We start from the raw sequence: 25,246 nt of genomic DNA, 5'->3' as shown, positions 1-25,246 counted from the left end.
TTTTAAAAAGTATTTCAAACACAAGAATTTTCAGTATTTGCACTGATGAAATACTACACATACTGGATAAGATTTTTGACCTTCTTATAACACCATTTGTTCAATTAACAAGAAATAATGTTTCCAAAAAATACATCATTCTGTACTAGAGGACAATTACTTTCAGCTTTAAATCAGCCATCTCCATTTACCTCCCTTCACTCTATTTGTAGGAATTAAGCTAACATGAGATCTCCGAGTTACTTCAGCAGGTATTTTGCTTCTTGATAAAAAATCATTTGATAGTCCTCTCATGTGTCTCTTCTTTACAGAAAAAAAGGAATGATGAAGAAGTTTTTCCTTCCTGACTACATAAAGAAGATAGATACCTGTCTTCTAAGCTGCTCAGTCAGCATTTCAGAATGCCTGAAAGAGCAAATGAAAGGAAATTCTTAAATCCTCAGTGATTAAACTCAAGATAAAGGTTTTCAGCAGTCAATAGTTATCTAGTTAACGTGACAACTGTTAAAATGTGACAGAACTACTGATTTGTCATGAAAAAACCCCAAACCAAAATAAAAAAAATCCCACTGGTTTATATCTATTAGTCTTTGCCTTCCTCTACATTCAGTATTTTCTCCAACTGAATTTCAAAGATAAAATCCAGACCTCACAATTTTCACTGCTGCAGGATCTCCGAGTTGCTCTTTGTCTTGCAAGTTCTTTCAATTTTGCAAACACTTTCTGTTTCCTACCAGTAGAAACGTTTTCTGTAGGGCAGGTTTTATCAGGCTGCTGTTCTCTGGAACTCTCATCTTCATCTATTATACAGCGGCGTTTAGCAAAAACTTTTCTAACAAGTATATCACTGTCCTCACTTTCATCACTGTCATACAAGACAGAGGTGTTCAACCTTTTACGCTTCCCAGGCACGATGGACTCATCCTCACTATCTTCTGTTACTTCCCCACTGTGGCTTTTCTCCTCCTGAACTGAAAGGCTGTTCTTCACAGCAGTTTCATCTTTTTCATCTTCTATGTCTTCTGATGCAGTAGGCTCTTCCTCCTCAGAGGTACCTGAGGATTCATCACTGCTGTCAAGTAGCACGAGCTCCCTTTTAGTGCGTCTCCAATCAACTCGGGATTTGGATGATGACAGTTCTGTTCCTGCTGTCTTGTTTCGTGTTTCATATCTCCTGACAACTGCTTTTATCTCCATGGGAAGGCTGTGACAACACACCAAAATATAAACCAGTAAAACAAAGCACTTCTTATGTTATGCCACTAAAAAAAAAGCCCAAGGGCATGCATATTTTGTTACATATGCCTATGACTTAACGATATCATTATTAGGAGACACATGCCGGTATCAGCACCAAACAAATCTAATCATGCACAAGAACTTCTGAAGAGGATGCACCTTACTCAAAAATGTAGAGGAGCGGAACTGCCCACTCCCAGCATGAATGAACCGGAAAAATCCGGTCTGGAGTGCAGCTACAGATCCCATCATCCCCTCCAACACCGGAAGCCTTCAGCCGAGGCAGAGAGCTTCCCTGCTCCCGAGGACCCTCGCCCGCAGGCCTCACTGAGGAGCGGCCCGGCGCCCACAGCCGCTGCCCTGGGCCGGGGAGGGACCACCCGCAGAGGTCGCCGGGCCTACCCCCACCTGCCCGCCCCGCAGCACGGCCCGACGCGGCAGAGGCGCCCTGAGGCGAAGCCGTCGCGACCCGCTCCCCACTCTACAAAGCGGCCCGGGCCGGCAGGGCTCACCCTGCCCCCCACCTCCCTCCGTCCCGCCGCGGCTCGCGCAGCAGCCGTTACTTTCGCCGTTAACCTTCCCGCGGTCCCGCGCTGGCGCCGCTGAGGAGAGGCGACCGCCCCCCGGCGCTCCGCGCGCCGCGATTGGCCGCCGCCCCCTGTCGCTCAGCTGCCGCGATGTTTACGGAAGTGCTGGCAGGCCCCAGCGGGGAGGTGTGTTATGTGGGGTGCTCGGGCTCCGCAGGTTGGCGCGCAGCGCTGCAGAGCCTGAGGTCGCGGGTTCGAGTCCTCCGTCCGGCACGGGGCAGCACTCGCTCTCCCTCCCTCTCTTCCTTCCCGGTGCCTCGTCCGGCTGGTCTCAAGCAGCGTTAGACTGTGGTGGTTTAGTTACGTTCGCATCTTTGCTCTCCCTAGATGCATTCCTGAGGAAAATCTGCGTGGGCTTGCAAGGTACGGCACCTCCCCAAAGGGGCTGCCAGTGCCTGCCGCCGGTGACCCGTCACTGGGGCCTGGCCTGGCCTGAGGCTTACCCCGCCAAGGCAGCTTCTCCAGAGCTGCCGGCACTCTTCTTCTCTGCAGCCTTGGGAACAAACCTGCTAGATTTATTGCATCAGCCCCCAAATGATGGGGGATGCAAAAGCAGGTTGTGGCAGCTGTAACTATGGGGATGCTTTGGGGGTGCCAGGCCGGGGCCCAGCTGGAGCAGAAATCCTAGCTGTGTCCATGCTTGGGAAAGCCTCTGCCAGCCCACCGGTCCTCCACGGGCCTCTTAGAAGGAAACAAAACTTTCTTTGGTGTCTGTAAATCACATCTTGGGTACGGCGCCTGCAGCTGCTCATTGGGCCTGTCTGCCAGAAGCAGGAGCATGCGGAGGGCTCTGGTTCTCTGCAGTTCATGCTATGGCCGTGAGGAAAGTCAGAGGCTGGGTGACACCGAGAGGCTCTGCTAGTGCCAGTGCCCAAGGACAGGGACTCAGCACGGGGCTCTTTTTCTTGGTAATAGCAACTCGGCAGCATGCACTGAAACGTGCTGCTCTCAGCTGGGGCTGGCTCTCATGTGGGGAACCCCCAAAATGGAGGTTAGGGGATGGGGAGGTGGCCTGAATGTTTTCTTAGTCACAGGGGAAAGTGGGAGTATGGCAGAGGAGGAGTTTGGGAGATGGAGGGTACAACAAATTCATAAGGAAGGAAGTTGCACTACTTTCGCTGCTCAGAGAACAAGACATTTTGTGGATGAGTATGTGCAGGAAACTTAACACCTACAATAATCAGCTTCTGTTGTTTTTCTGCTTAAAATGTTTATTGACTAGGATGCTGGATTCTGTTCAGAGCTAATACTCTTACAGATGCATTTTGATAAAAAGATTTGTGTCTTAAATTTGCTCTGCTTTGCTTGGTCTGTGGTAGAAAACTGCTGCTATCTTGGAACTCATTCTGCTGACATTTTTTTACAAGGTCTTGTACTGTTTTAACAAGATCTTGTAAACGTCTCCATGTATTTCTTTAAAAATAGCTGGTAATGAAACCACAAGGAGAGGAAATACCTGGAAATGAAAGACAATTTGTTCTTATCTTATTTGCATACCACTGCTATGGATTTCACATGGTGAAAAGGTGTGGACAGGTGTTTATGTAGTTTGTGGGTAGAATTCCCACCAAAACATTTATATTGCAAGGATTAGAATGGTTATAATTCAAGGATTAAATTGTATTAAGGGATTTACAGTCCTGGGACGACATTTCTTTCAATTGCTTTAAAGTCAGTACGTGAATTTTCAAATAAATAAACGGATCAGAGTTTGCCCGGGATTTAATGTTTCCTTCAAACTCTTATTGAAGTTAACGTTTCGGGGTGCTGCTCTGTCCCTGGTCTTCATCGCGTTTCTTGCTTCTAACGTCGCCACCTAGTGATAAAAGGCGCGAAGAAAACCTTGTAGTTGTGCTACTGTAGTGCAGGAGACGGGAATAAGGTAATTACAATTAATATATTGTATGTAACTAAAGAAAATATATAATTATTTTTTTTTTTACTTTAATGACATGAAGAGTTTCAGTTATGAGTACTGGCTTCTGAAGGACAGCTAAGAAGTTTTTCTTATGCACAATGCTGAAAGATCTTGTCTTGATTTTTCTGATGATTTTTCAGGTGAATCCCAGTCCCAGGGGAGTCTGCAGTGTGGGGTCATGTTGTGTCCTCAGATTTTAGAAGCAGACTTCCAGTCAAGAGACACAAGTTTTCCAAACAGGCCAATTTTCCTCAAAGCTCCTCTCTAAATGTCTTAAAATGTTCTCTACACATTAAGCAAACTGTCATGTAAAAAATAAATACAGTATGTACCATAGCCGTGTTGCTGGGTTTGTGGAATCACTATGCCATGTGATGGCTACAGCATCTCCCCAGTACTGAGTTTTCTATTTTACTGGGATATCCCAGCCCCCTATGATTTTAGATAATAGATATATTAATATATTGGAAACTTGAATTTATTTTAAGTGGCAGCCCCACTAGCCACTTCTGTTGCTAGCTACCTTCACTGCTGAGTATTTGCTATGCTGCTTTCCAACTGATCTGTTAGTTGGCTGGCTACTGCCACGTTCACATTGCAGTTTCTCTGAAGCTTAAGCTCTTCTGCAGTTCAGTGATGTACAGGATTATATGGACATCCCCTCCATAAAACAGACCCTTCCTGCTTGGGGTATTCTCCTTTCCCTAAGGTAAGCAATGGGAAGCTTGGAGCCCGCATTTCCCAGGGACTGTTTCCTGCAGCAGTACAGCATTTGCAAACCCTCTGTGACTCCCAGGCATACTGAGCATTAGGCTGGCTCATGCCCAAATAATAATGCTGGAATTTACCCCAACTGAAAAAAAGGAAAGAAAAAAAAAGAAGAAAAGCTCTTTTTCATTTTTTAAAGAGGAATGCACCCAAACTTACAAGAAGGTTAGACCTGTCTGGAATTGGCACAGCCACCGAGGTGGCTCTCGCTCTCTGACAGAGAGCAATAGCTCAACAGCTGGTTAGAGCAGGAATGGCAAGCCACCTCTGAGTTTGACAAGAGGTTTAGCCAAGAGAACCCACGACAGTGTGCTCTAATGCTTTTGAAATAAATTTTCAGCTGGCACAAAGAGTTTCAGCATCACAGTTCCTTAGAACGGACTGTTCTTTTCTGCTGTTCACTAGCTTACATCAGTAGGGACTCCCTGTCCCTTCACCAAACACACTGCTCAGTGCATTTATGTTATGCATTAGAGACGTAAATTAACCAGACAATACCTGTTTTATCACCAGGAAGAACTGCTAGGACTCATAGGGAGGCCCCCAAGTAAGACTATGCTTGGAGTGCAGAAACTGAATACAGTCATCTTACTTTCTTCTATTCTTTCGTTCTTTCTCTCATTCTTTGTCTTTGTTGAACTCAACCTCCTACAGGGCACATGAAGAGAATATTACAGGAGACTCTTATCTTGCATTTCTTTGCCTCCTATTCCTCATCAATGGAAGACCATTTCCCTAATTTTAGGAGAATCCCTGCAAATGATAAGCCTGCTCAGAAGCCCTAGTAGCTGCTGGCTGACTTTGACATGATTCTTGTAATTTTTTGCTATCACTCTGTAGCCAGGAGCAACAGAGAAATTGACCTTAATAGTTATAATTTCTTAGGAGAAAATATTTTAAGATTCTATTTCAATGCATATTTTAAAGAATGTACATCTTCATTTAGAAGAAAAGTTTTTCCCAAAATTTAAAAAGTTTTCTAGATTTAGAGTTTTCAAACTAATTCTAAATGTCACCCCCCCTTTTGTTAATAGTACAACTTTTCTCTGCGACTGGAATTCATTTCTGCACAGAAGCCTTTTTAAGGAATTACTTGGGGTTTATGAGGTCCTTAATCCTGATTCTGGCTCTTTGTGCAGGGTTGAATTTCATAGAAAGAGTGAATTTCAGACAAAAGAGACCAATGGAGTTAACATTTAATCTCTTTTTTAAACACAGACAGCTTTCTGGTCTCACGAGATTCTGAAATCTTGTTCCATATACAAGTTTTCTTTGTGTGTCTTGTAGGCTGGTTCATTACTAGATGACTTGCATGTTTATGTTGTCCGCAGTGCCTTTGGGAGTTCCTGTTGTTCCTGCTATTTAGAAGTCCTAATAATTGACAAAATGTGTAGTTTACTTTGCCATTTTTGTGTGCAAGTTAAAATCTTTTATCTTCAGTGCCTGAAGTATATACAGTCTAACAGTAGGAGAGTACAAGGCTGAATGTACTTAAAGTTCATTATCACTGTTTGAAGATCACCTGTATTTTGCCCCAGTTCCACTCCAGTAAAACTCAGTTTATTCTATTTTCACTGCCATAAGATTTCAGAAATACCCTGGGCTTTCACAATCACATGGAGTATGAATTACATCCTTCTGTGTTGAAGTAGGAGACCGAGGAGTAAATAGGATTTGATGTTTATCTGTTGCTAGTATAAGATTGAGGCATTCCTACCCAATGCTGGAAAGGTTCTGTTTGAAATATGTCGAGGTTTAGATAGCGTTGGCCATAACCTGACAGTATTGATGTGCTGAGTTTTGAGCAAGAGCAATTCAAGTCATAACTTACTAGCATCCACAAGAACTGTGTAACAAAGGTCAGGATTTTTGTGCAATGAGAGGAGTGGTATTTTATCCTACTTTCAGAGGTTTTCACCTTCATCTTGATATTTCTTTAAGAATTTACTTTTAGCTTTTGGGTGTTCCTTCTCTTTGTCACAAACCACATATAATCACTTGGCAGCAGTTCTCTAGCTGGAGTACAAACTTTTGCCAGGAAGAATGTGATGAGTCATCATGTGTGACCAGAATAGCCATGCTATTAAAATTGCCAAGAGTAGATGGAGTTCCACCCATAAAACTGCACTTAGCTACTCTAATATATTTGACCTGGGACAGCAGAAACAAGGAACGCTTAGCATAAACTGTAGTGGCAGAAGCGTTTATCTGCTTGTATAAACTGCATCTGCATTAACTTTTTACCATGATACTATACCAGAATCTCTATACCCGCAAAGCCATTCAGCTGTAAACTTAGCAGTTTTGGCCTGGCTTGATTAACAGCTATTAAAAGCCTTCTTTTGTGTCTTTCCTTGCATCATATATCAGAAAAAAATATAAAGTAAGTATTTAAACTATAATGAAGAGAGCACCTGACTGGTTAACCTAAGCTGCATGTACTACAAACAGAATACCAAAGTATATGTAAATAAACATCCCTACAAATAATTTCTTATTGTGCCATTTATTTCTTATTTAATAGAGGGAATGAAGGTGAGGTGATCCTGTTCGTAAGGAGGTGGCAATTTACATATTATAGCTGTAAAGCTTAGAAATCTATTAAATTAATTTGCGTAGTAACAAAGTCAGAATAAAGGACTGTTTCGTCCCAGGGCTAATGGTACATCTCCAAGATTTACTATTTGTAAGACAGTAAAGCACCCTTCATCTGAAGTTATTGTTTGTATTGAGATCCTTGGCACAAAGAAGAGATACAGATACTAGGACAGTTGCAGACAGATTATGAGGTTTGGGTCTTAACCTGCTGCCAGTGGAGCCAATGACAAAAGTTCAACTAACTTCAACTCCGCAGACTCATACCCTGAAAGATCAACACGGGGAAAAGGGACGTATGAATAGATGTGTAAAAGAAAATGAGAAAACAGGTTTGCCTGGGTGTTCTTTGAAATAGATATATAATATATTTTAAAATGTCATTTTAGTTCTAGATTTACACATTTGGACTAGATGAAAAAAGTAGATCATATGGAGAGTTCTTTCATTGTTAAAGTAATTAAAATAGAAGATGGATTTTCACATTAGGTATTCAACTCTGAAATCCTTATTTTTTTCTCATTACTGTGAAATTTGCACATCTGCTCTTATCCAATATTCTCACAGGCTCCCCTTATATTTTTTTGTATCTGCTGACCTCTCATTCAGGAACTAGCTTGTTGTACAGCAATGCTGAATTAAGGGAGCATATTTTTAATCTTAAAAATCTGGAAATCTTTCAGCATAATTGGGGCTATATGGACAAAAGGATTGTATTAATGATATGTATTACATACCAACGTACCTAAAAGTAAACAGTAGACAAGACAGACACAAATGCTGGTACCTGGTAAGTAATCACAGATTACGTTCTTAAGCACAAGTTCTTTGTAAGTACATTAACTTCTTGTTTCCTTAACAAAATAAGCTCATTCAATGTCCTTAGTATAGGTATGGTCTTTGCAGAGACCAGGTGGAGCAGTGGGGTTTTTCCTCTCCATAACTCTGTATTTAAAGTTTCCCATCCTCTCTACCATGTGCTTGTTGCTTCCCTCCAGAAATAGCCTTTGAGTTCACATGAGCCCAGCTACATGATATTGAGGTTGGGATGTGAGCTCTGGTAAGCCAAAGGGAAAACCCTGATGGCAGTGCATTACAAAAAACTCCTGCCTTGAAATTCTACCTTGCAATTATCAAAACCACAGGACAGCAGGTAGAGGCCAGTACAGGATCTCAGCTGCTGAGGTAATCCACTTCCTTTGAGATTATACAGATCAGAAATATCCTAACATCTACCACCTTTCCCCACACTCCCAAACAGTATTTAGTGCAGAATACCAGCATTTTCAGCAAGGTGAAATAGGCCTGAAAAAAAGTGCCACTTACTAAGTAAGGAATCACAGGCTGAATTGCCCCTGAGCACTGCAAATGATGAAATAATTTGGTCATGTGAAAAGCCTCAAAGACCTGTGCCCTTAGAGGTCTGGGCTAGATTTTTATCTTGGATTTCTTAGGCTAATGTAGTTTCTAAGTTCCTTTCCCATGACTTTTCTATTTCTGATGTTATCTAAGCATATGTGGCATACTTTCCCATTCAGATCTAGGGGTACATAGTTCATTAACTGGTGTCTTATATTTTAGCTACACAACATGCTTAAGAATTGTCACGGCTACTTTTTAAGCACATGGGGATATTGTGGGAGGGAAGGAAAGTTCTTCGTGGGGAGTGTTGGGAAAGTTACTTTTGTTAGATATGGATGTTTGCCAGTAGCTTGACTTTAAAACTAATGCTGACCGTAATTTTCATTTGTTGAAAGGCTTTTGCAACCCCCCCTCCTTTTTTTGTGTAATTGGGCTTACTAAAAAAAAAACTTATTAAAAAATCTGATTATTACTTTTTATAAATTCCCATAAAAGATTGAAACAACTTTCTTCTGTCTGAAATCTGTTTCTGTCCCAGAAGTTGAAAAAATAGCTTTATAACCAACTGTGAGCAAAACCAGTCACAATGAAAAATTTCCTTAAGATTTTGATGATTGCTCATACTAAACACCTATGAATTTTTTTTCCATTTGAATATAATGATATCATGCAATGACATGGATTTTTGCCTTCACATAAGGTGCCTCCTTCAATGCTAGGGCATAATGTATTTTGAGATAACGCTTTTCTTACAGTATTCATTTCTGGCTCCATCAAACTTAGCACGTCATATTTGAAGTTGGTAAAATGGTGGTTAAATTACCTGTTAAATTCCAAGCATCCCATTTACAAAGTGCTTAATATTGTTTGTAAACAGAAGAGTGCAGAGCAGAACATTAGAATGTAATTCTATGATTGCTGGGTCTCTGTTCTGCCCATGTGCTGGTATAACTCAAACCACAATGACTTGATGTTAGCTATTTGCAGGGGAGGCACAGAAGGCCTATTTCAGTTTCAACTTGCTGTTACTGTTCTGAGTATTCATTACTTGTATTAGAGAAGCACCTACCAGGTCACACATAGTCCTGCAGGGTTAGTTGATTATTGTGAAAAGATGGTCTCTGTTCCTTAGAATGTACAATTTAAGGATGAAGTAAGAGACAGAGAGAGGATAAAGAAAACTAAAAGGAGCAGAGGGACATAGCCAGTTGTTTATGATTGCAATGATAAGCAGGGGTCACAGAATCACAGTTTTGTAAACACCGTGAATCGTATCTCAGAGAACTTTGGAATTTGATTGTTGTTTTGGCTGAAAACAACATTTCTGTAGCATTAAGTTATTAAATCACTCTCTTTCCCCTCTGACAGTGCCAGACAAGTAGGAAACACAAGCAGTTATCTCAGCATTTCAGCTGGGGAGCTAAAGGAAGTAAAAGGAATTGAGAGAAGCTCCTAAAAATTTAATACATACAGGAGACAACCACTGTGCTTATAAAGAAGACTTCATGCAAAATAAGCTTGCTTCACATAAGCATTCAGGCAAACTCAGGGTGACCACTTAGTCCACTTGAACATGATTAAATAATTAGTGCTGATAGTATTTCCTGCAGCTAGAGAGATTTACACTCTAAACTGGCTTTAGTTTCTGTGCTCCTTTAGACCCCCTAGAGGACTTTGCTTAGTGAAAATTGACAGCACTGTTTTAGTCAAGGCTATATTTAAGCAAACAGCAAAATTCTGCATAGCACCCTCCTCTAGATCCGCAGTTGATCCTGTACTTGAATACTGTTAGCATTCATTTAGGTGGGGTTTGTGGGTGGGACTGGCATCTGCTTTTGTTCCTGCTTCTTACAGTTGAGTAGGCAATGAAGGAAAAATTCTCAAGTGTAGGTTCAGGAATTCTGCCTGTGACCACCCAACTCCCCTATCCCTGATACTGTATAACCCCAGAGGTAGTGATTTCCAAGCCTGTTACTCCTCTCTGCTTCCCATCTCCCACCAAATACTCCCACGCTTTGTGGCACTTTGGGGCTTATGACTCCAAGTTTGGGAGTGAATGTAACGGACCTATCTGGTACCACGATAATAGCAACAAAGATAGTCATGAGTCTGTTCAGATATACTGAGATGACTATTTTCTATCTGTGCTTCATAACAGAATAGCTCACATTGCGAATACTTCCACCTCAAATAAAATCTGTGAATTAGTTATGTAGGAAGAATAACAATTTTCTTTTTTCTTTCTATGGAGGCAAGAGGAATTAAACATATTGCAAACATTGTTCCTTATGAACTCTCACATAGTTTTTTTTCTTAACATGCTATTAATTCCAGAGATGTGAATCCCTGGAATCCATTTTGAAACAACTGAACAGTGTTTCAAAAAACTACATTCACCGTTTTTAACTTATGAAAAACTAGGGGTTAAGGTCATTAGGCATTACAGACACACATTTAGGGACTTGAGTTCCCAACTGAAATCCTTGTGTATCTGGCCCTGAGTCCTATGTAGGTACTCTACTGTCATTAATTTCAGTAAAAGTGATACGCTTTAATGCTTCTGCGATTCTGAGCTTTGCTTCCTATTGGTTTTTCTACATATTTTGAGCTGAAAAGAAGCCTCTCTTCCAGTGTGAGAGCAAACGGAACAAAATTGCAGAAATCGTGGCATGGTAACCCACCCCAGAGTAAGCAAGTAGTAATTTGGGGAGTCTTTGTGTGGTGAGGAGACCAGGGGAGCAGAAGGACGTTGGTAACCAATGGTGGTGGTGGTGAAAGCAGGAATGGTGTCTATTTCATAACGATAAAGCATAGTAAGATTGTTGTGGGGTACAGGTTTTCTAGCATGCTCTGGGTATTGCACAGCAGAGGTTGCAGGCTCTGGGCCCTAAACCAGGGTGCAAAAGGAAGCTGTGGAGGGGGAAACAGAGGAAAAGTCCTGGAGAATGATAGGAAAATAAAGTTGGTTCCCTTACACATGTATATAAGATTAGGGGTGAGTGACTGAGGGTGGGGGGCTTGACTTGAAAGCAAAGTTGCGAAATATATAGGTCCCATTGCCAGTAAACACCCGACCCATTGACAGGGGCCAGAGCTCCCATGAACTTCAAAGTTTGGGACTGTGTCCTCCTCCCCTGTAACAGTGGTTCAGAGGCATCTGGCAGGTCGTCTTTGCCTAGGCTGCTTCTGCTGTGTCAACAGACAGAGAACAACTGACCCAGAACAAGCCCTTTTCTTAACTGCTAACATAAAGTATTTTTATGTTTCACAATGTATGCAGTTTTATTGCTTTCTTGTTAGAATGTGGTTCTAGAGAAAGAATTTGAAGACAGTTTTTAGCATGGGACGTTGTATTTTATAATAGCAGTCTTTGAAAATAGGCATTTAAAGCAGGTTTTTAAAAGGGATTTTTGAGGAAAGGAGAAGGAACTACTACTATGGGATAATTTAATGGTAACCCTTCCTCATTAGTTGACAGGTGCTGATTTATCTGGTGTACTTACTGTGGATTATGTCACACTGATTATATTTTGGGACAGAGATTTCTGGATTTATCCAATATGGTCTCAGGAAATTGCTGTCTTGCTGGGTTTGCTCTTTTACTCTGATTTGATGAAAAAGCAGTAGTTCCTAAAGAAGTGTAGTTGTTTGGGAACTATTTAATAAATGGGTTTGTCAAAAAAGAGATTTTTTTTTTTTGTACAAAATTTTCATAGAAATGGGTTAGTTGAAATTGCCTCCTTGTCGTGGTTTAACCCCCGTCAGCAACTAAGTACCATGCAGCTGCTCCCCCCCCCCCCCCCCCCCCGCAGTGGGATGGGGGAGAAAATTGGAAAAAGAAGTAAAACTTGTAATGATAACACTAATAAAATGAGAACAGTAACGATAAAACGATTGGAATATTCAAATGATGCACAGTGCAATTGCTCACCACCCGTCAACTGACATCCAGTTAGTCCCCGAGCGGCGATCCCCCCGCCCCCACTCCCCCCAGTTTATATACTGGGCATGACGTCACACGGTATGGAATACCCCTTTGGCCAGTTTGGGTCAGGTGCCCTGGCTGTGTCCCCTCCCAACTTCTTGTGTCCCTCCAGCTTTCTCACTGGCAGGGCATAAGAAGCTGAAAAATCCTTGACTTCAGACTAAACACTACTTAGCAACAACTGAAAACATCAGCATTATCAACATTCTTTGCATACTGAACTCAAAACATAGCACTGTACCAGCTACTAGGAAGGCAATTAACTCTGTCCCAGCTGAAACCAGGACACTCCTGAACTTAAAAATTGCTCAGAGCATTTTTCAAAATTACCAAGATATTAATTTAATATTTGCAAAACTGAGAAAGCCCTGTCTTATGTTTCAAAATAATTTTCTTTGAAATTGTAGGTTATTGACAACATATTACAAAATTTATTAGAAATCACACATTCAAAATTACCCAAATAAAATGGTTTGTACCTTGCATCAGGCAGTGCCATTTTGGTTAAACTTTTTGTTCAGATTTAAGGGGGATTGTAATATTTTTTAAGTTTGCCTAGTCCTCACAGTTTGGAATAAGATTGATTTACGAAAAGTTTCAAAGCTTTTCTCATTAAGTAGGCCAATTCCCACTGGTCCTATTAAAATGAAACAATACTGACAAAAAAAACAAACAAGAAGGTCTGATTGTCTGTAAATCTACATCCTGGGGAGATGAGTTAGAGAGTGAGGGGGAGAGGGAGAAGGGGAAGGACACAGAAAATGACCATATGTGTGCTCGTAATCTGATGCAATATAAGATAAATTAATTTAAACAGCATGGTAGCTTTGCTTTGTAGCAGATCAAAGAAACGGAGAAGGGGCCTGAAAACCGGAATTGTAGCTCACAAAAGACTGATGAATTTGCAGAATAATCTGGGTTTTCATTAGCCCAGGATCCAAAAAGCCAGTTCTGCTTACGCTTTGTCCCAAAGGGATCTGCTTGCTTGAATTAGGGCTATGTGCCGGAAGCTTCCCAGCTAGGGACTCTCCCTTTATTTAATGGAGTGATCCTTTCTGGTTTTGGTGCAGTGCTGAAACAAAGTAATTGGAAAACAGACTCAGAGTCATCAAATGTGAAAGGTACTTACTCAGAAAAGCTGGATAGGGCCGTCAGTCTGACTCCAGTCCAAAGCCTGAAGTGGATAGAAAGACTCCTACTGACTGCAGTGCACAGCTCATGCTATGAGCCAAAATTGTGACACATTAGTGTTTCCTTCAGGCTTCTTTTGTTTTGTTTTGTGTTTTTTTTTTTTGATACTCCCAAGTACCGTGACTTCTAGTAATTACTTGACTTTGACTGCACGATATATCCTATTTCAAGATGACCTTTTTTTTTTAGATGCCCGGGAGTGCTTTTCCTGACATGAATCATGTTTGCGCTCTGAGCTGTACTTACATCGCAAAATGCTTTTCTCTCTTTAGTGTTTACAGAGAACTTTGTGCATGTATTTTTACATTAAAGCTTTAATGTGCTTGTCATGGGCAACTCTGTCCTCCAGTTCAGCAAAACAAAGCACTCGAGTACCGCACAAATCCTGCTGACTTCTCCAGCCGGAGGGAAACGTGTTTAAAAGGTTTCCTGAGCTTGAACCACAGTGGGAAAACTGCTGGGGGAGGAAGAGTGGGGAAACTGCAAGCCCAGGAGTGAAGGGGTACTTGTCATTTTCTAGAGTGAGATTTGCCCAGTAGATGGCACCTGGAACCCACACACTGCAAACTGCTCTCCACCGAACGTTAATGTATCTCAATTTTCCTTGCTGAAGCGATTTTTAGTTAACACGTACCCTATGTTTTCATTAATACTGGCCAAATGGGGTTAGTTTGACCTTGATTAATAAAATGTATAATAATTTTAGAAATATTTGGCGTCGGAGACCTGCCAACCGGTTGGTTTTTTTTCCTTTTTTCCCCCGGATTGCGCAGTAATCGATACAACAGGATCTAGATTGCAAATCACGCAGAGCGTATTGCATTGCACATCTCCGTCTCAGCCTCCCTTCCCGCCTCTCCCCCGCATAATTTAATCCATCCTGGAAATGATTCGTGGTTGTCGGGACAGGGACGAGGGAACGAAAAGCCAAACTTGCCCTTTCTCGTTACTTTTCAAGGCGCACGAGTAACGCGGAGGCCCCGAAAACCACTACTACCGCCGCAGGCGGCCTTTAATCGTAAGCCCGCCGAGAGCAGGGCCTCTGCCCTGGCCGGCCGGCGGGCTGTCAGCCGCCTGGCCTCACAACGTCGGCGGGCCCCAGCCCGAGGGTCGGGCGGCGGCCGAGGCCCGGTGGCGGGTCGCCGGTGCAGGGCCGCGCTGGGCCTGCAGGCCGCGCTGCTGCCCCGCCGAACTCCGGCGGCGGCGGCGGCGCCGCGGGGACCCGGCCGGCAGCAGCCTCTCGGCCCCGCAGCCCCTCAGCCCCGCAGCCCCGGGCCTGACCCCCGGCGTCCCGGGGCCGGGTCGCCCCCAGGCCCCAGCTCAGCGCGAAGGACAAGGCAGGCCTGAGAAAGAGTGTCCTTAGGACCTGGAACAGGACCCCGGCAAGGGTCCCTGCCCACACTTCCAGGGGAAAAAAAAAACCCTAACGAGCCAGCAGGCTGGTTGGTGGTGAACCAGCAGACTTCCCCCCCCCCCTCCCCCCTTTTTTTTTTTTTTTTATGAAACAGAATGTGATTTCTGGATTGTGTAAGGGGGCAGCAATGGCTGTCTCCTTATCAAGTTTTCAATATTCCCTAATTTACTATTGGCATGCGTTTAATACAGAATGTCAATTATTCGGTAGGAAACAGGCACGCCTTGGAAGCAGGTTAACTGTATTCCTGTTTTGCATGTTGAGTCTGTCGTGTTCTTCTATAAAAATCAAATATCTGCTTGGCTTAATGTTGAAATAAGTACTTTAAAGTTGCACCTAAACCCAAAATTTGCTATTACTGCTCCAGGAGATGTGTTCTGCAACACTTCTGTGGTTGTGTCATCTCTATGTCTCTGTTTGTTGCCTGTATTTAATGATAACTAACTGATCTCCGAAGCACTTGAGTGCATTTTTAACTCCAAGTATACAAGCAGCCCTGCTGAAGTCAACAATTCTGTTCAAACCCTTTAGGCTAATCACGTACTTAAATGCTTGACTATGTCTTCAGTCACTACATTACAACACTTGCAAAAGAACTGTGAAAAGTATTGTGATTAAATATGAGGTAGGAGAGTCCAGGCTGAGATCAAGTCCTGTGCCTCTGGGACAAGCTAACACCATGAGGGGTCCTGCTGGGTGCAGGGTCCTGGGTTAGGGGATCCAAACACAAGACCAGTGCTGAGCTCAGTAGACTACCTGGAGATTTAATGGCACTGTCCTGCTGAAGGGGCTGGCACAGCATGTTGTAAATCCACTCTCATGTTGTATGCAGACATGAAAGAAGCTGCAAAATGCTTTAACAGAGCCTGGATGTACACTAATGGCCAACTTTCAGCACGGGATTCCCTGCTTCATACATTCCTTCCACAGCTTCAAATACCATCAGACTTTGTGTAAACTGATCTAAGTCAGCTGACATTGATTTAAAAGGGTAATCTCTACAAAAGTATTGACCTCTGCATATGAAAGAACTAAAAAGAACAACAGGTAACTCACTGTGTGAAACCAGCCCTTGAGGCATTCACAGGCTTTGTATTGCCTAAACCTAAACCCTGCTGTGTACTAAGCCCACTTTGGATAAATGACCACCACCTACATGAATGTTGTATCATCAGTTCTGCAAAGCAGTTGCCTGAATTATGGCACCCATATGCTCGAATCTTGATGAGATGTCAGTATTAGCCAAAAATGGGGGAAGGTGGAAAGGAAAGAAGTTAAGGTATTGATAAGGCAACACAATATGTAGGGAATAACCATAAGTTTTACATATGGTTTTAAGCAGTATAGTAATGAATACACTGTGGAGACAGATGGCTGGGAAGGAGCAATAAGAGTCTGCTTCCCCCTGATTTAGAGGTGGACAGAACATGAAGGTCCTCAACTAGGTAGTTGGAGCAGTGAGTCGCGGTAGGCTAAAGTCCCCCTCAGTCACTTGAAGGCATTATTTGAACCTTAGCAGTTTCAGTAATAACAGAAAATATTTTCATTATGTATGTAAGATAATGTCCATGACAGTCTAACTCGATCCAGTCAAATGGCTGGTCTGTGAAATGGAGGCTAAATCAAAAAGAGTTCATTAACCCATTATTTGGCTCAGTATTGAGGCCAGTTCTGTTTAATATCTTTAATGATCTGGATTAGGGGGTTGAGTGCACCCTCAGTAAGTTTGCAGATGACACCAAGTCGGGCAGGAGTGTTGATCTGCTGGAGGGTAGGAAGGCTCCACAGAGGGATGTGGACAGGCTGGATCGATGGGCTGAGGCCAATTCTATGAAGTTCAGCAAGGCTCAGTGCTTGGTCCGGCACTTGGGTCACAGCAACCCCATGCAGTGCTACAGGCTTGGGGAAGAGTGGCTGGAAAGCTGCCCGGTGGAAAAGGACCTGGGGGTGTTGGTCAACAGCCGGCTGAATATGAGCCAGCAGTGTGCCCAGGTGGGCAAGAAGGCCAACGGCATCCTGGCCTGTACCAGAAAATGGTGTGGCCAGCAGGACTAGGGCAGTGATCGTCCCCCTGTACTCAGCACCGGTGAGGCCGCACCTTGAGTACTGTGTTCAGTTTTGGGCCCCTCACTACAGGAAAGACATTGAGGGGCTGGAGCATGTCCAGAGAAGGGCAACAAAGTTGGTGAAGGGTCTAGAGGACAAGTCTTGTGAGGAGCGGCTGAGGGAGCTGGGGTTGTTTAGTCTGGAGAAAAGGAGGCTGAGGGGAGACCTTATCGCTCTCCACAACCACCTGAAAGGAGGCTGTAGCCGGGTGAGGGTCGGTCTCTTCTCCAAAGAGACAAGTGATAGGACAAAAGGGAATGGCCTGATGTTGCGCCAGGGAAAGTTTACGTTGGATATTAGGAAAAATTTCTTCACTGAAAGCCTTGTCAAGCATTGGAACAGGCTGCCCACAGAGGTGGTTGAGTCACCATCCCCAGAGGTATTGAAAAGATGTGTAGACGTGGTGCTTAGGGACATGGTTTAGTGGTGGACTTGGCAATGTTATGTTTATGGTTGAACTCGATGAGCTTAAAGGTTTTTTCCAACCTAAAAGATTCTATGATTCTATGATTATATTGGATGCTCTTGAATTTAGTCAGAGGCAGGTATTTGATAAGCATCAGTAAACTTGTTTTGTTATTGGAAAGCAATTTATTGCATATTGTTTTCTACTGCATTAAAGTTAGCTCATAAGGTAAATTAGAAACAGACTTGAAATATTTTGCTTTGTAGATAAGCACTCCGAACAACAACAATGCTAAATAGCTTTAATAAATATATTTTTAGCAAAGTTATTTGGTACAGTCTTCTGATTCAAATGGATAGCTCAGAACTCACAAACCTCACTTTCTTCTGCCTCTACTTATTTTTGACCTAATATTTTGTTTAGAAAGTGTGATCGGATTGTTTTCTCTTTCACACAGCTGAAAAGCCAAGCCAAACTCCTAAAGGAGTTCATTTCAGTAATGTTTGAAGTAACCAGAGCCTTTTTTTTTTTTTTTTTTTAATTTCAGGGAGTACAATATGTAAATTGGCGAGAATACTCTGGAGAGTTTCTTTAAGGAGTTCTCCCGAAACCTGTGATGTCTCACACTTTTGATTCCCTCCTGTCTGCAACTGCATGTGCAGCACAGTGCTACAGCCTCTCTCACACTCCCTGACTGGTATTTTTTTAACCTAACTCCAAGAACATACCCTGCAGAGATCCTTTATTTCTGACCTGATCTGTCCAGACTCCCTTTCTAGTCAATGGAAACAAGAAAAAGGCATTTCTAGGGCATGAGTCACCTTACTGTAATGTACACAACTAAAATCAGGTAGAATGCTTTTGATTTAACAGGAAATGTGACGTGTTCCAGGTTCCAGGCATTGAGAATCAGGGAAATTAAGATTCCAGCGTTCTAGTTTCCTTTCTTTCTGCAAAGGGCATGCATTTGACTACTGCTTCCTTATAGCTGTTGTGAAAACATAATTCATTAATAACTCTGACGTGTTTGGATAATGGGGTCACACTGGCTAGATAAGTACAGGGGTATTTAGGCAGCAAACCCCTTCAGAATGAGTCATAAGTCTGTGCATCAAAAATAAGGTTTGTTAATCTTGGAACTGATATTAATGTGCTCAGTGAATAGGCAGTCTGATTTTAACAATTGCATTGCCACGCAGTGTTCTTCCCTTGAGGATAGGTAGAAATCCAAGGCAGCCCATCTTCCTAAGCCATGGGCAATCAGGGAGAGAAAATACTGCTCTCTGATCCCTGGATTCTCCATTGTGCACACTGTGCTGCCAGGGTGTCAGCAAACCAGCATTCCCATGCTGTAGTAAAAGAAAAAAATGCTTCCCTCACATCACTGAGGCAGAAGATGAAACACAGTCTTTTGGGGAAGATACATGACTAAGTGTCATGAGATCTATGATCTCTTTCCACCTCTCCCTCAAGTCTCCACAGCTTAGGTTTTCAGATGTGAGTGAGTAGAGTTAAGTACCTAAAGCTGTAGGCAGAGAACACAGACAAATGGCTGTATTTTTTTAGGACTGCTGAGTCACTAAAGCTGAGTTTGAAAATTGAGCCTGTAACTTGTTAATGTTTGGAACTTGTTATGAAAGCTGAAAGGAGGTACTGTACGAGTACCAAGAATAATTATTCTGCAAGTGTAACTACTACGGTGTCAGAAAAAGAATATTCTGAAAGGTCTGCACCCTATTTATTATTTTTTTGGAAGTACAGAAAGACATCGGTAATCACAAAATGCCTCTAAAATCTCCTTGAAGTGTTATAAAGCCACAAAAAGACAGCTCAGCTAAACTTGGAGTGGTTCAGCCAATAAGATATGCAAAGACTGACTTCCAGCAGATTCAGGTTTATTACAGCCCCAGCTAACTCATCCACTGAGAATCTCACTTTTCTGGCCCACCTGGTAAAGCTGCTGTATGTGGACCACAGAACGTCCCAGATCACATCTCAGTTGTTCTTAATGTGCATTTTGGCCGGCGCGGGGGACTGTGCTAATTGGTTAAGTATGTTCTAGTGTCTGGCCACCAGCTGCCAGACACAGCATTGCACAGCGCTGCCTTAATGCTGTTTGTTACAATCAGTTAATTTGTCTGGATTATGAACTCTTCTGCCATCAGGAAGAGAAAAGCACTTTAAGGCTATTTCAATCCGTCTGCTCTGCCTTCTCCTGTCAAAAGTCTAATTTGCAATTAGGAATTTCAGCAGCACTTTCATGTGCTTGGAAAGCAGCGGAGCAAAGCTCCCAGAGAGATTTATTTCCCATAGAAATAGAGGTATCAGCAATTCCCAACAAGCCGGTCTTTATCAGAAGTTAGTAAATTGTTAGTATTGTTGTCATTTGTGGAGCTATAAGCGTGCACAGAGCTGAGCTGTCTCATCCAGAGACCGGCACGGTAACCGGTGCTTTGCATGGCTGGTTCCTTCCCAGGCTGAGCCCGCTGATGAGGCGGGAAGCGGCTGCACGGCCGGGGGATCAGGGAAGAGCTCTCTGCTGGGAAGCCCCAAGCTCTGGGAAGTCCTGTCCTCTACCATGCCCTGATAACGTGCCGTTTAGTGTAAAATAGGGATGAAATGTGTCAAGTCCTCCTTGCTTCCTATGGGACTCGCTGCCAGAGCTCTCCCTCTGCTCTTGTAGCTGTGCCTTTGCTTTTTAAGTTATGATCCATGTAGCTGAGCTTCCTAATATATAAGACCCTAATTCAGGAAGATGCTGAACTACCTCCTGGAAAAGTGTTGATTTTCTATAGTGCCCATCTATTTCTTCTGAAACCAGCAATACCTTTGAAATTACGGCCTGTGTTTATTAGTTCTGTTGTTACTATTATTGGTACAATACAAATTCCTTCCAAATGAGTGATCTGTACTTCTAACAGTGTTGTTTTATAATTAAATCCTGGGGCCATGCATTCGAAGGGGTTTCAATCCAATGAGTAATTACTTATTGAAATAATCTGTAAATAAAAAGACGGGGATACTGCATGAGCAAAGAAGGTTGGAATTGCATTCTCATGGGTAAAAGTCCTTGTAACTGTCCCTCTCTGAATTAGTTGCCTTGAGCCCTCTTATAGTCAATGGAGGGAAATGAACTATTCTAAGGTGCAATTCCTGTCAGCCTAAAGCAGACATCTAAAACAGATTGGATAATTCATGCCCTAAAACTACCTATTTCACTCCATTGACTACAGTGGGAGCCCAGGACGACTAGATCAAATGTAGATGTCTACGCTGTAAGTATCTAAAATGAAGTCGAATGAATCGTACGGTGAATGTGTTCTGGGGCAAAAAGCCAGCATCTTTCTTTCCAGGTTACAGGGCAGCTACAAAGAAGTCCATTGTTAAGCCCCAAATCCTATTATCTACAAAATTAAAGTACTGCCCCTTTTTCTCCGGTGTTACACCATCCTTCCAGTGTCCCTCTGGGTCCTGGGGCTCACAGCAGAGGGGCTGGGGCGTGTCAGCAGCCACCAGTGTCCTCAGTTCTTCCCCAGGATGAATTTGATGGCTGGAGGTCCCTTCGTCCTAAGTTTTGGGGTCAGTTAGGGTTTAGGTTTGTCTGTTTCCTTAATTCAGCTTGCATTACATGGGCTTTCTTTTCTTTAGTTCTCAGTTACTCAGTTTTGTGTTCTCTCTGTTATATCTAAACTGGTTTAGACAGTTGCATGCCTGCAGTGACCACTGACTGACCATTGGGATTTGTGTTTACAGTCTGGGACCTCCAGCACCATCCTGTGTTTGCATTCTTGCAAACCAAAATTTATTCTAGGATCACAGGTAATTTAATCTACATAGAAAGTCTACTTGTTATCACTATAAACTAGAGCTAACCCAAAGCAAACCTGACTGCTGGGTATTTCCTACCCCAGTTAAATAAAATTAGCTAATTGTCAGTTTAGGCCAGGACAGCCCAAACAAATCCTGACACCCTTTGCTGTCAGGTCAATAAGAAACATGTGGCCTTTTACTAGGAATGGCAAAAAAATCATATTTACTGGGCTGCACCAAACACCATCCAGCAACTGTTTGGCTGTGTTTGCACAGTGCTGTGCCTCATCTGTTCTGGTCCAGAAGTTGCATAGCTATGTTGACAGCTGTGCTAATACAGCTATACAACTGCTGAGCAGCATTTAGCTTGCGTATGTCCAACTCAGCACACGGACAGAGAGAGCTTCCATCTGTCTCCATCCGTCTATAGAGGCAGGTCCGCAGTCTGTCTGTCTCTTGTAAAAATGCAAGTAAGCAAGCAGACAAAGATTCTTGAAGTGTTTCTTATAGCAATGGCTTGGTGTTTAGGAAAGCCATCTGAGTAATTCTAAATGCCTAGATATTTGGAAACAGCTGAACATCCAATGTCCTGAGCACTGGCCACCTTGAAAGTGGCTTCAGTCAGGCATTGGGTAACTGGGGAACCGCAGATCACTAATCCCTTAAAAAAAAATCTCAACTCAAATATTATTTGTGTTTCCAGTTATTCATTAGCTAAAATTAAGGAACCATTAAAAAAAAATCAGGTGCACAGCATGTTCTTTAGTAATTATGATTCCCAGTGTCCTGGCATGATATTTTTCTAAATGCAATTTTGGAATTGCTGTACTGACAAAGTGGAATCTTTCTAATTGTTTAAATGAGTCCCCACCACCGATCAGAACAGAATACATACTCTATTAAGTTGATAATTACCATGTATTTGAGCATTTCACAGTCCACTTAGTCTTCTGATAGAGTTCCCTGAATGATCTCCCTCTCAGATTTCTTCCTGTCTAGCAGATTATTTGAAGAAATGTTTTAACACCAGAGCAGGTGATAAAATATTTCTGGTAATCCTTTAAGGTGAATTATAAGCTTCTGGGAAGAAGGGTTGACTTTCATTTAAAGGACAAAATACGACCAAATTCAACAAGTAGAAAACTAGCAGCCACCTGACAGTATACAACAGAGTGACTTACACTAAAGGGACTGGTAGTTTCACTCTAATTTGCATTTGGGGGATTAACTTGACTATATGTATCATATAGAGGACAGCATTTCAGCTGGTCACATAGGTTCTCTTTCAGGTCAATGTAAAGAAATGGTGGCTTCTAGGGTTAGAGTCATTGTGTTGTGAAAAGGGCTTCTAAAACAAACCAGGCAATGCTCCACATGTTCCTTTTTTTACTCTTCGCTATCATGGGAGGCTTCAATGGGTAGCTTAGATGTAGATGCCTACTTTATTGATATCTAAAGTTAGATTAGATAAATCCTATATGCATCCTAAAGGCACTGCCTCATAGCTAGAGTTTCCAGTGATGAATATGGAGTCTCATAAAGTGCTGAACACACATTACACTGAAGCTGTGGTGTACAGCTTCACTTAAAAAGACTAAATCAGATAAGAACACCACAGACACATGATGCAAACACAGAACTGATGCCACCTCATCCTGCCAATTCAAATGTAATGCTTTTTCCTTTTGAAGGGATGACTTTGTGCCAGAAGACTCTATTGCAGAGCATTCTCCTCTTAGAGTGGACTGGGTATTGACTATCTTTTCCAAGTGGCAAAGAGATGATTTAAGTACCATATCATTTTTTTCTAACATGACAGAAATACAGTCATGTGCTCTTGTCTGACCCAGATCAAATTTTTACTGTTAGGTAATTACATATCAAGTATCAATGAAGGTGGAACCAAGGGTTCGCTGTAGGAGCTTTTATTCGTGAGCAATGACATACTGCCATCTGGTTCGTCTCCTGACTGATCTTTGCTGGCAGAGCCCATTTTGAAAGGTGAACAAACCTTATCAGGCACAGACATATTTCTGTTCATTGATCATACTTACCTGCTTTACTGTCTCATTTGTGCTGTCTGACATGTCTTTCACCCCAAGGAGAGCTCCTTTCAGATGAGCTAACATGTGGGCATCTTCCAGTGCTGATGCTGCTTCCATAACAAGCTTCATACTCCGAGATGGCTGCTAGTTTGAAAGCTTTATTGTCCTGATAAATGTTTCTAGCTCATGTTAAATGGGCTGTGAGCTTGATCCAGATGGCTTGCTGGATACAGCTTTGAGGTCAAATGATGCTGACACTTGAGCCAGTAATGTGCATGAGCTACAGCATCTGGGATCAAACCCATAATTCTCTTGTTAATCAAACCAGGCCTCTGTTAGTTGTTGGTGGTTTTGCAGCATGAATTTCTTACTTGATATATACACTAACCAAAAGAGAACTACCTGTGTGTAATAACTTGAGATAATTGATGCAGAGAAGACAAACCATCAGAAAATATTCTCCCTTCCTTCCTCATTTTCCCTTGCACTCACGAAGATACCTGTGTCAACAGTGAAGCTGAAGGAGCTCCCTATAAATGGATGGTGCCATTTCTCATTAATGCTGGGACAGATTTCCCAGAGTTATATGCATTTTTAAATCAACTGGGAGATTTGTATTTGGATAGAATAATAACACAGCACACACTTCAAAATAAAATAAAGGAGAATATAAAACGGGGCCAGGATACCCAATGTTGTTTGCCGTCAGACATAGTTTGTTTTGCTGGAAGGGGAGATGTCAAACAGAGCTTTGGTGAGGACAGCAAAAATATTTTCAGTCAATAGTCAGAGTAGAAATTCTTAGCAAGTTTACTTTGATTGTGATTGTACCTTTCTTCCAGTACTCTAACAAAAGAATGCATAGATAGTAAGTGGTGCAAGACAAAATGATATTTAAATGAAATAGCAAAGAACTTTTGCAAAGTACAATTCTTATTCATAATTTTGTGGTTGCACAACAGGAAGCAATTTGGATAGTGCATCCTTCCTATCTGGGAGAAGCAGCTTTCCATGTGGCTAGTGAGTCTACTCAGAACAGTTCATGTTTTAAATATGAAAAACTTACTAAACTGATATAGTCGGGGGGCGTCAAAATTCTTGGGAATATTAGACAGTGGCCAAGACTGGTCTTTTTTTTGAAGTGCTGCAAAATCTTGCCCTTTTTAAAGAAGACCTTCTACCATAGCTAAAATGTCACTTTTAACTCTGCACTGTCCACCTATGCACCAGCTTTTCCAAGGGCCATCAGCCTTCCAAATGCTAATCCTAAACCTTGAAAAAAATCAGCAAAGTAACCGGTCAACCACGATACTTGTGTCTCAAGCAAGAGTAGATAGAAGTTGTATAGAGGTCATGGCACTTTTGCTATTAATAATGCTATATGGACGATGTTTCACATATTGCAATACACAGTGATAAGATACTAAAAATTAATTCACTGAATGTTTTTAGCTCTATCTTTCCACTCTGTTTTAGAATTTCACAGTCTACTCAGGGACAAGAAAAACAGACAAGGCAGTCAAGCAAATCATTCATTGACATTTTTTTCTTAGCTGAGAAAACTTAACTAAGCTGATCCTCTATTATTTTTGGGACTTCTAGCAATACAGATGAGGTGTATGAAATGTTCGTAGATTTGGTTACCTGTTATTTGGGGATACTTTTTAGAAAAACTGCCAATAACAAGCACTATTCTGTATTTCTTCCCTGAAATTAGTCAAGGTACCTAAGCTGATTCATGCAATACAGATAACTGATATCAATGAATGGTATGTATAAATAAGAGCTTTAATTACAAATATTAGATATGGTGAAAGGTT

The 25,246-nt window shown here is 42.2% G+C and overlaps 1 protein-coding gene across 7 annotated transcripts in view; it reads right to left on the bottom strand.

Annotated features, from left to right (window-relative positions):
- Positions 1-2,001, bottom strand: part of CCDC82 (coiled-coil domain containing 82) — a 426,644-nt gene extending 424,643 nt beyond the window's left edge. For 2 of the 7 annotated variants that reach the window (XR_007508865.1, XM_049823529.1), the window contains exons 1-2: positions 1,803-1,999; positions 649-1,204 (exon numbers count right to left, since the gene is read on the bottom strand). Coding sequence is in view for 6 of the 7 variants with exons in the window: in XM_049823529.1 (XP_049679486.1) it covers positions 649-1,197 (549 nt within the window). In the remaining variant the exon portion in view is untranslated. Of the gene's footprint in view, positions 1-648; positions 1,205-1,398; positions 1,487-1,751 lie in introns of those variants that run through there. The other 5 variants (XM_049823534.1, XM_049823530.1, XM_049823532.1 and 2 more) reach the window with 5 other exon arrangements.
- Positions 2,002-25,246: the final 23,245 nt, after the last annotated feature.

The sequence above is a fragment of the Accipiter gentilis genome, chromosome 19, assembly GCF_929443795.1.
Source record: "Accipiter gentilis chromosome 19, bAccGen1.1, whole genome shotgun sequence".
NCBI classification, from domain to species: domain Eukaryota; kingdom Metazoa; phylum Chordata; class Aves; order Accipitriformes; family Accipitridae; genus Astur; species Astur gentilis.
This window is presented reverse-complemented; position numbering and strand designations above follow the sequence as displayed.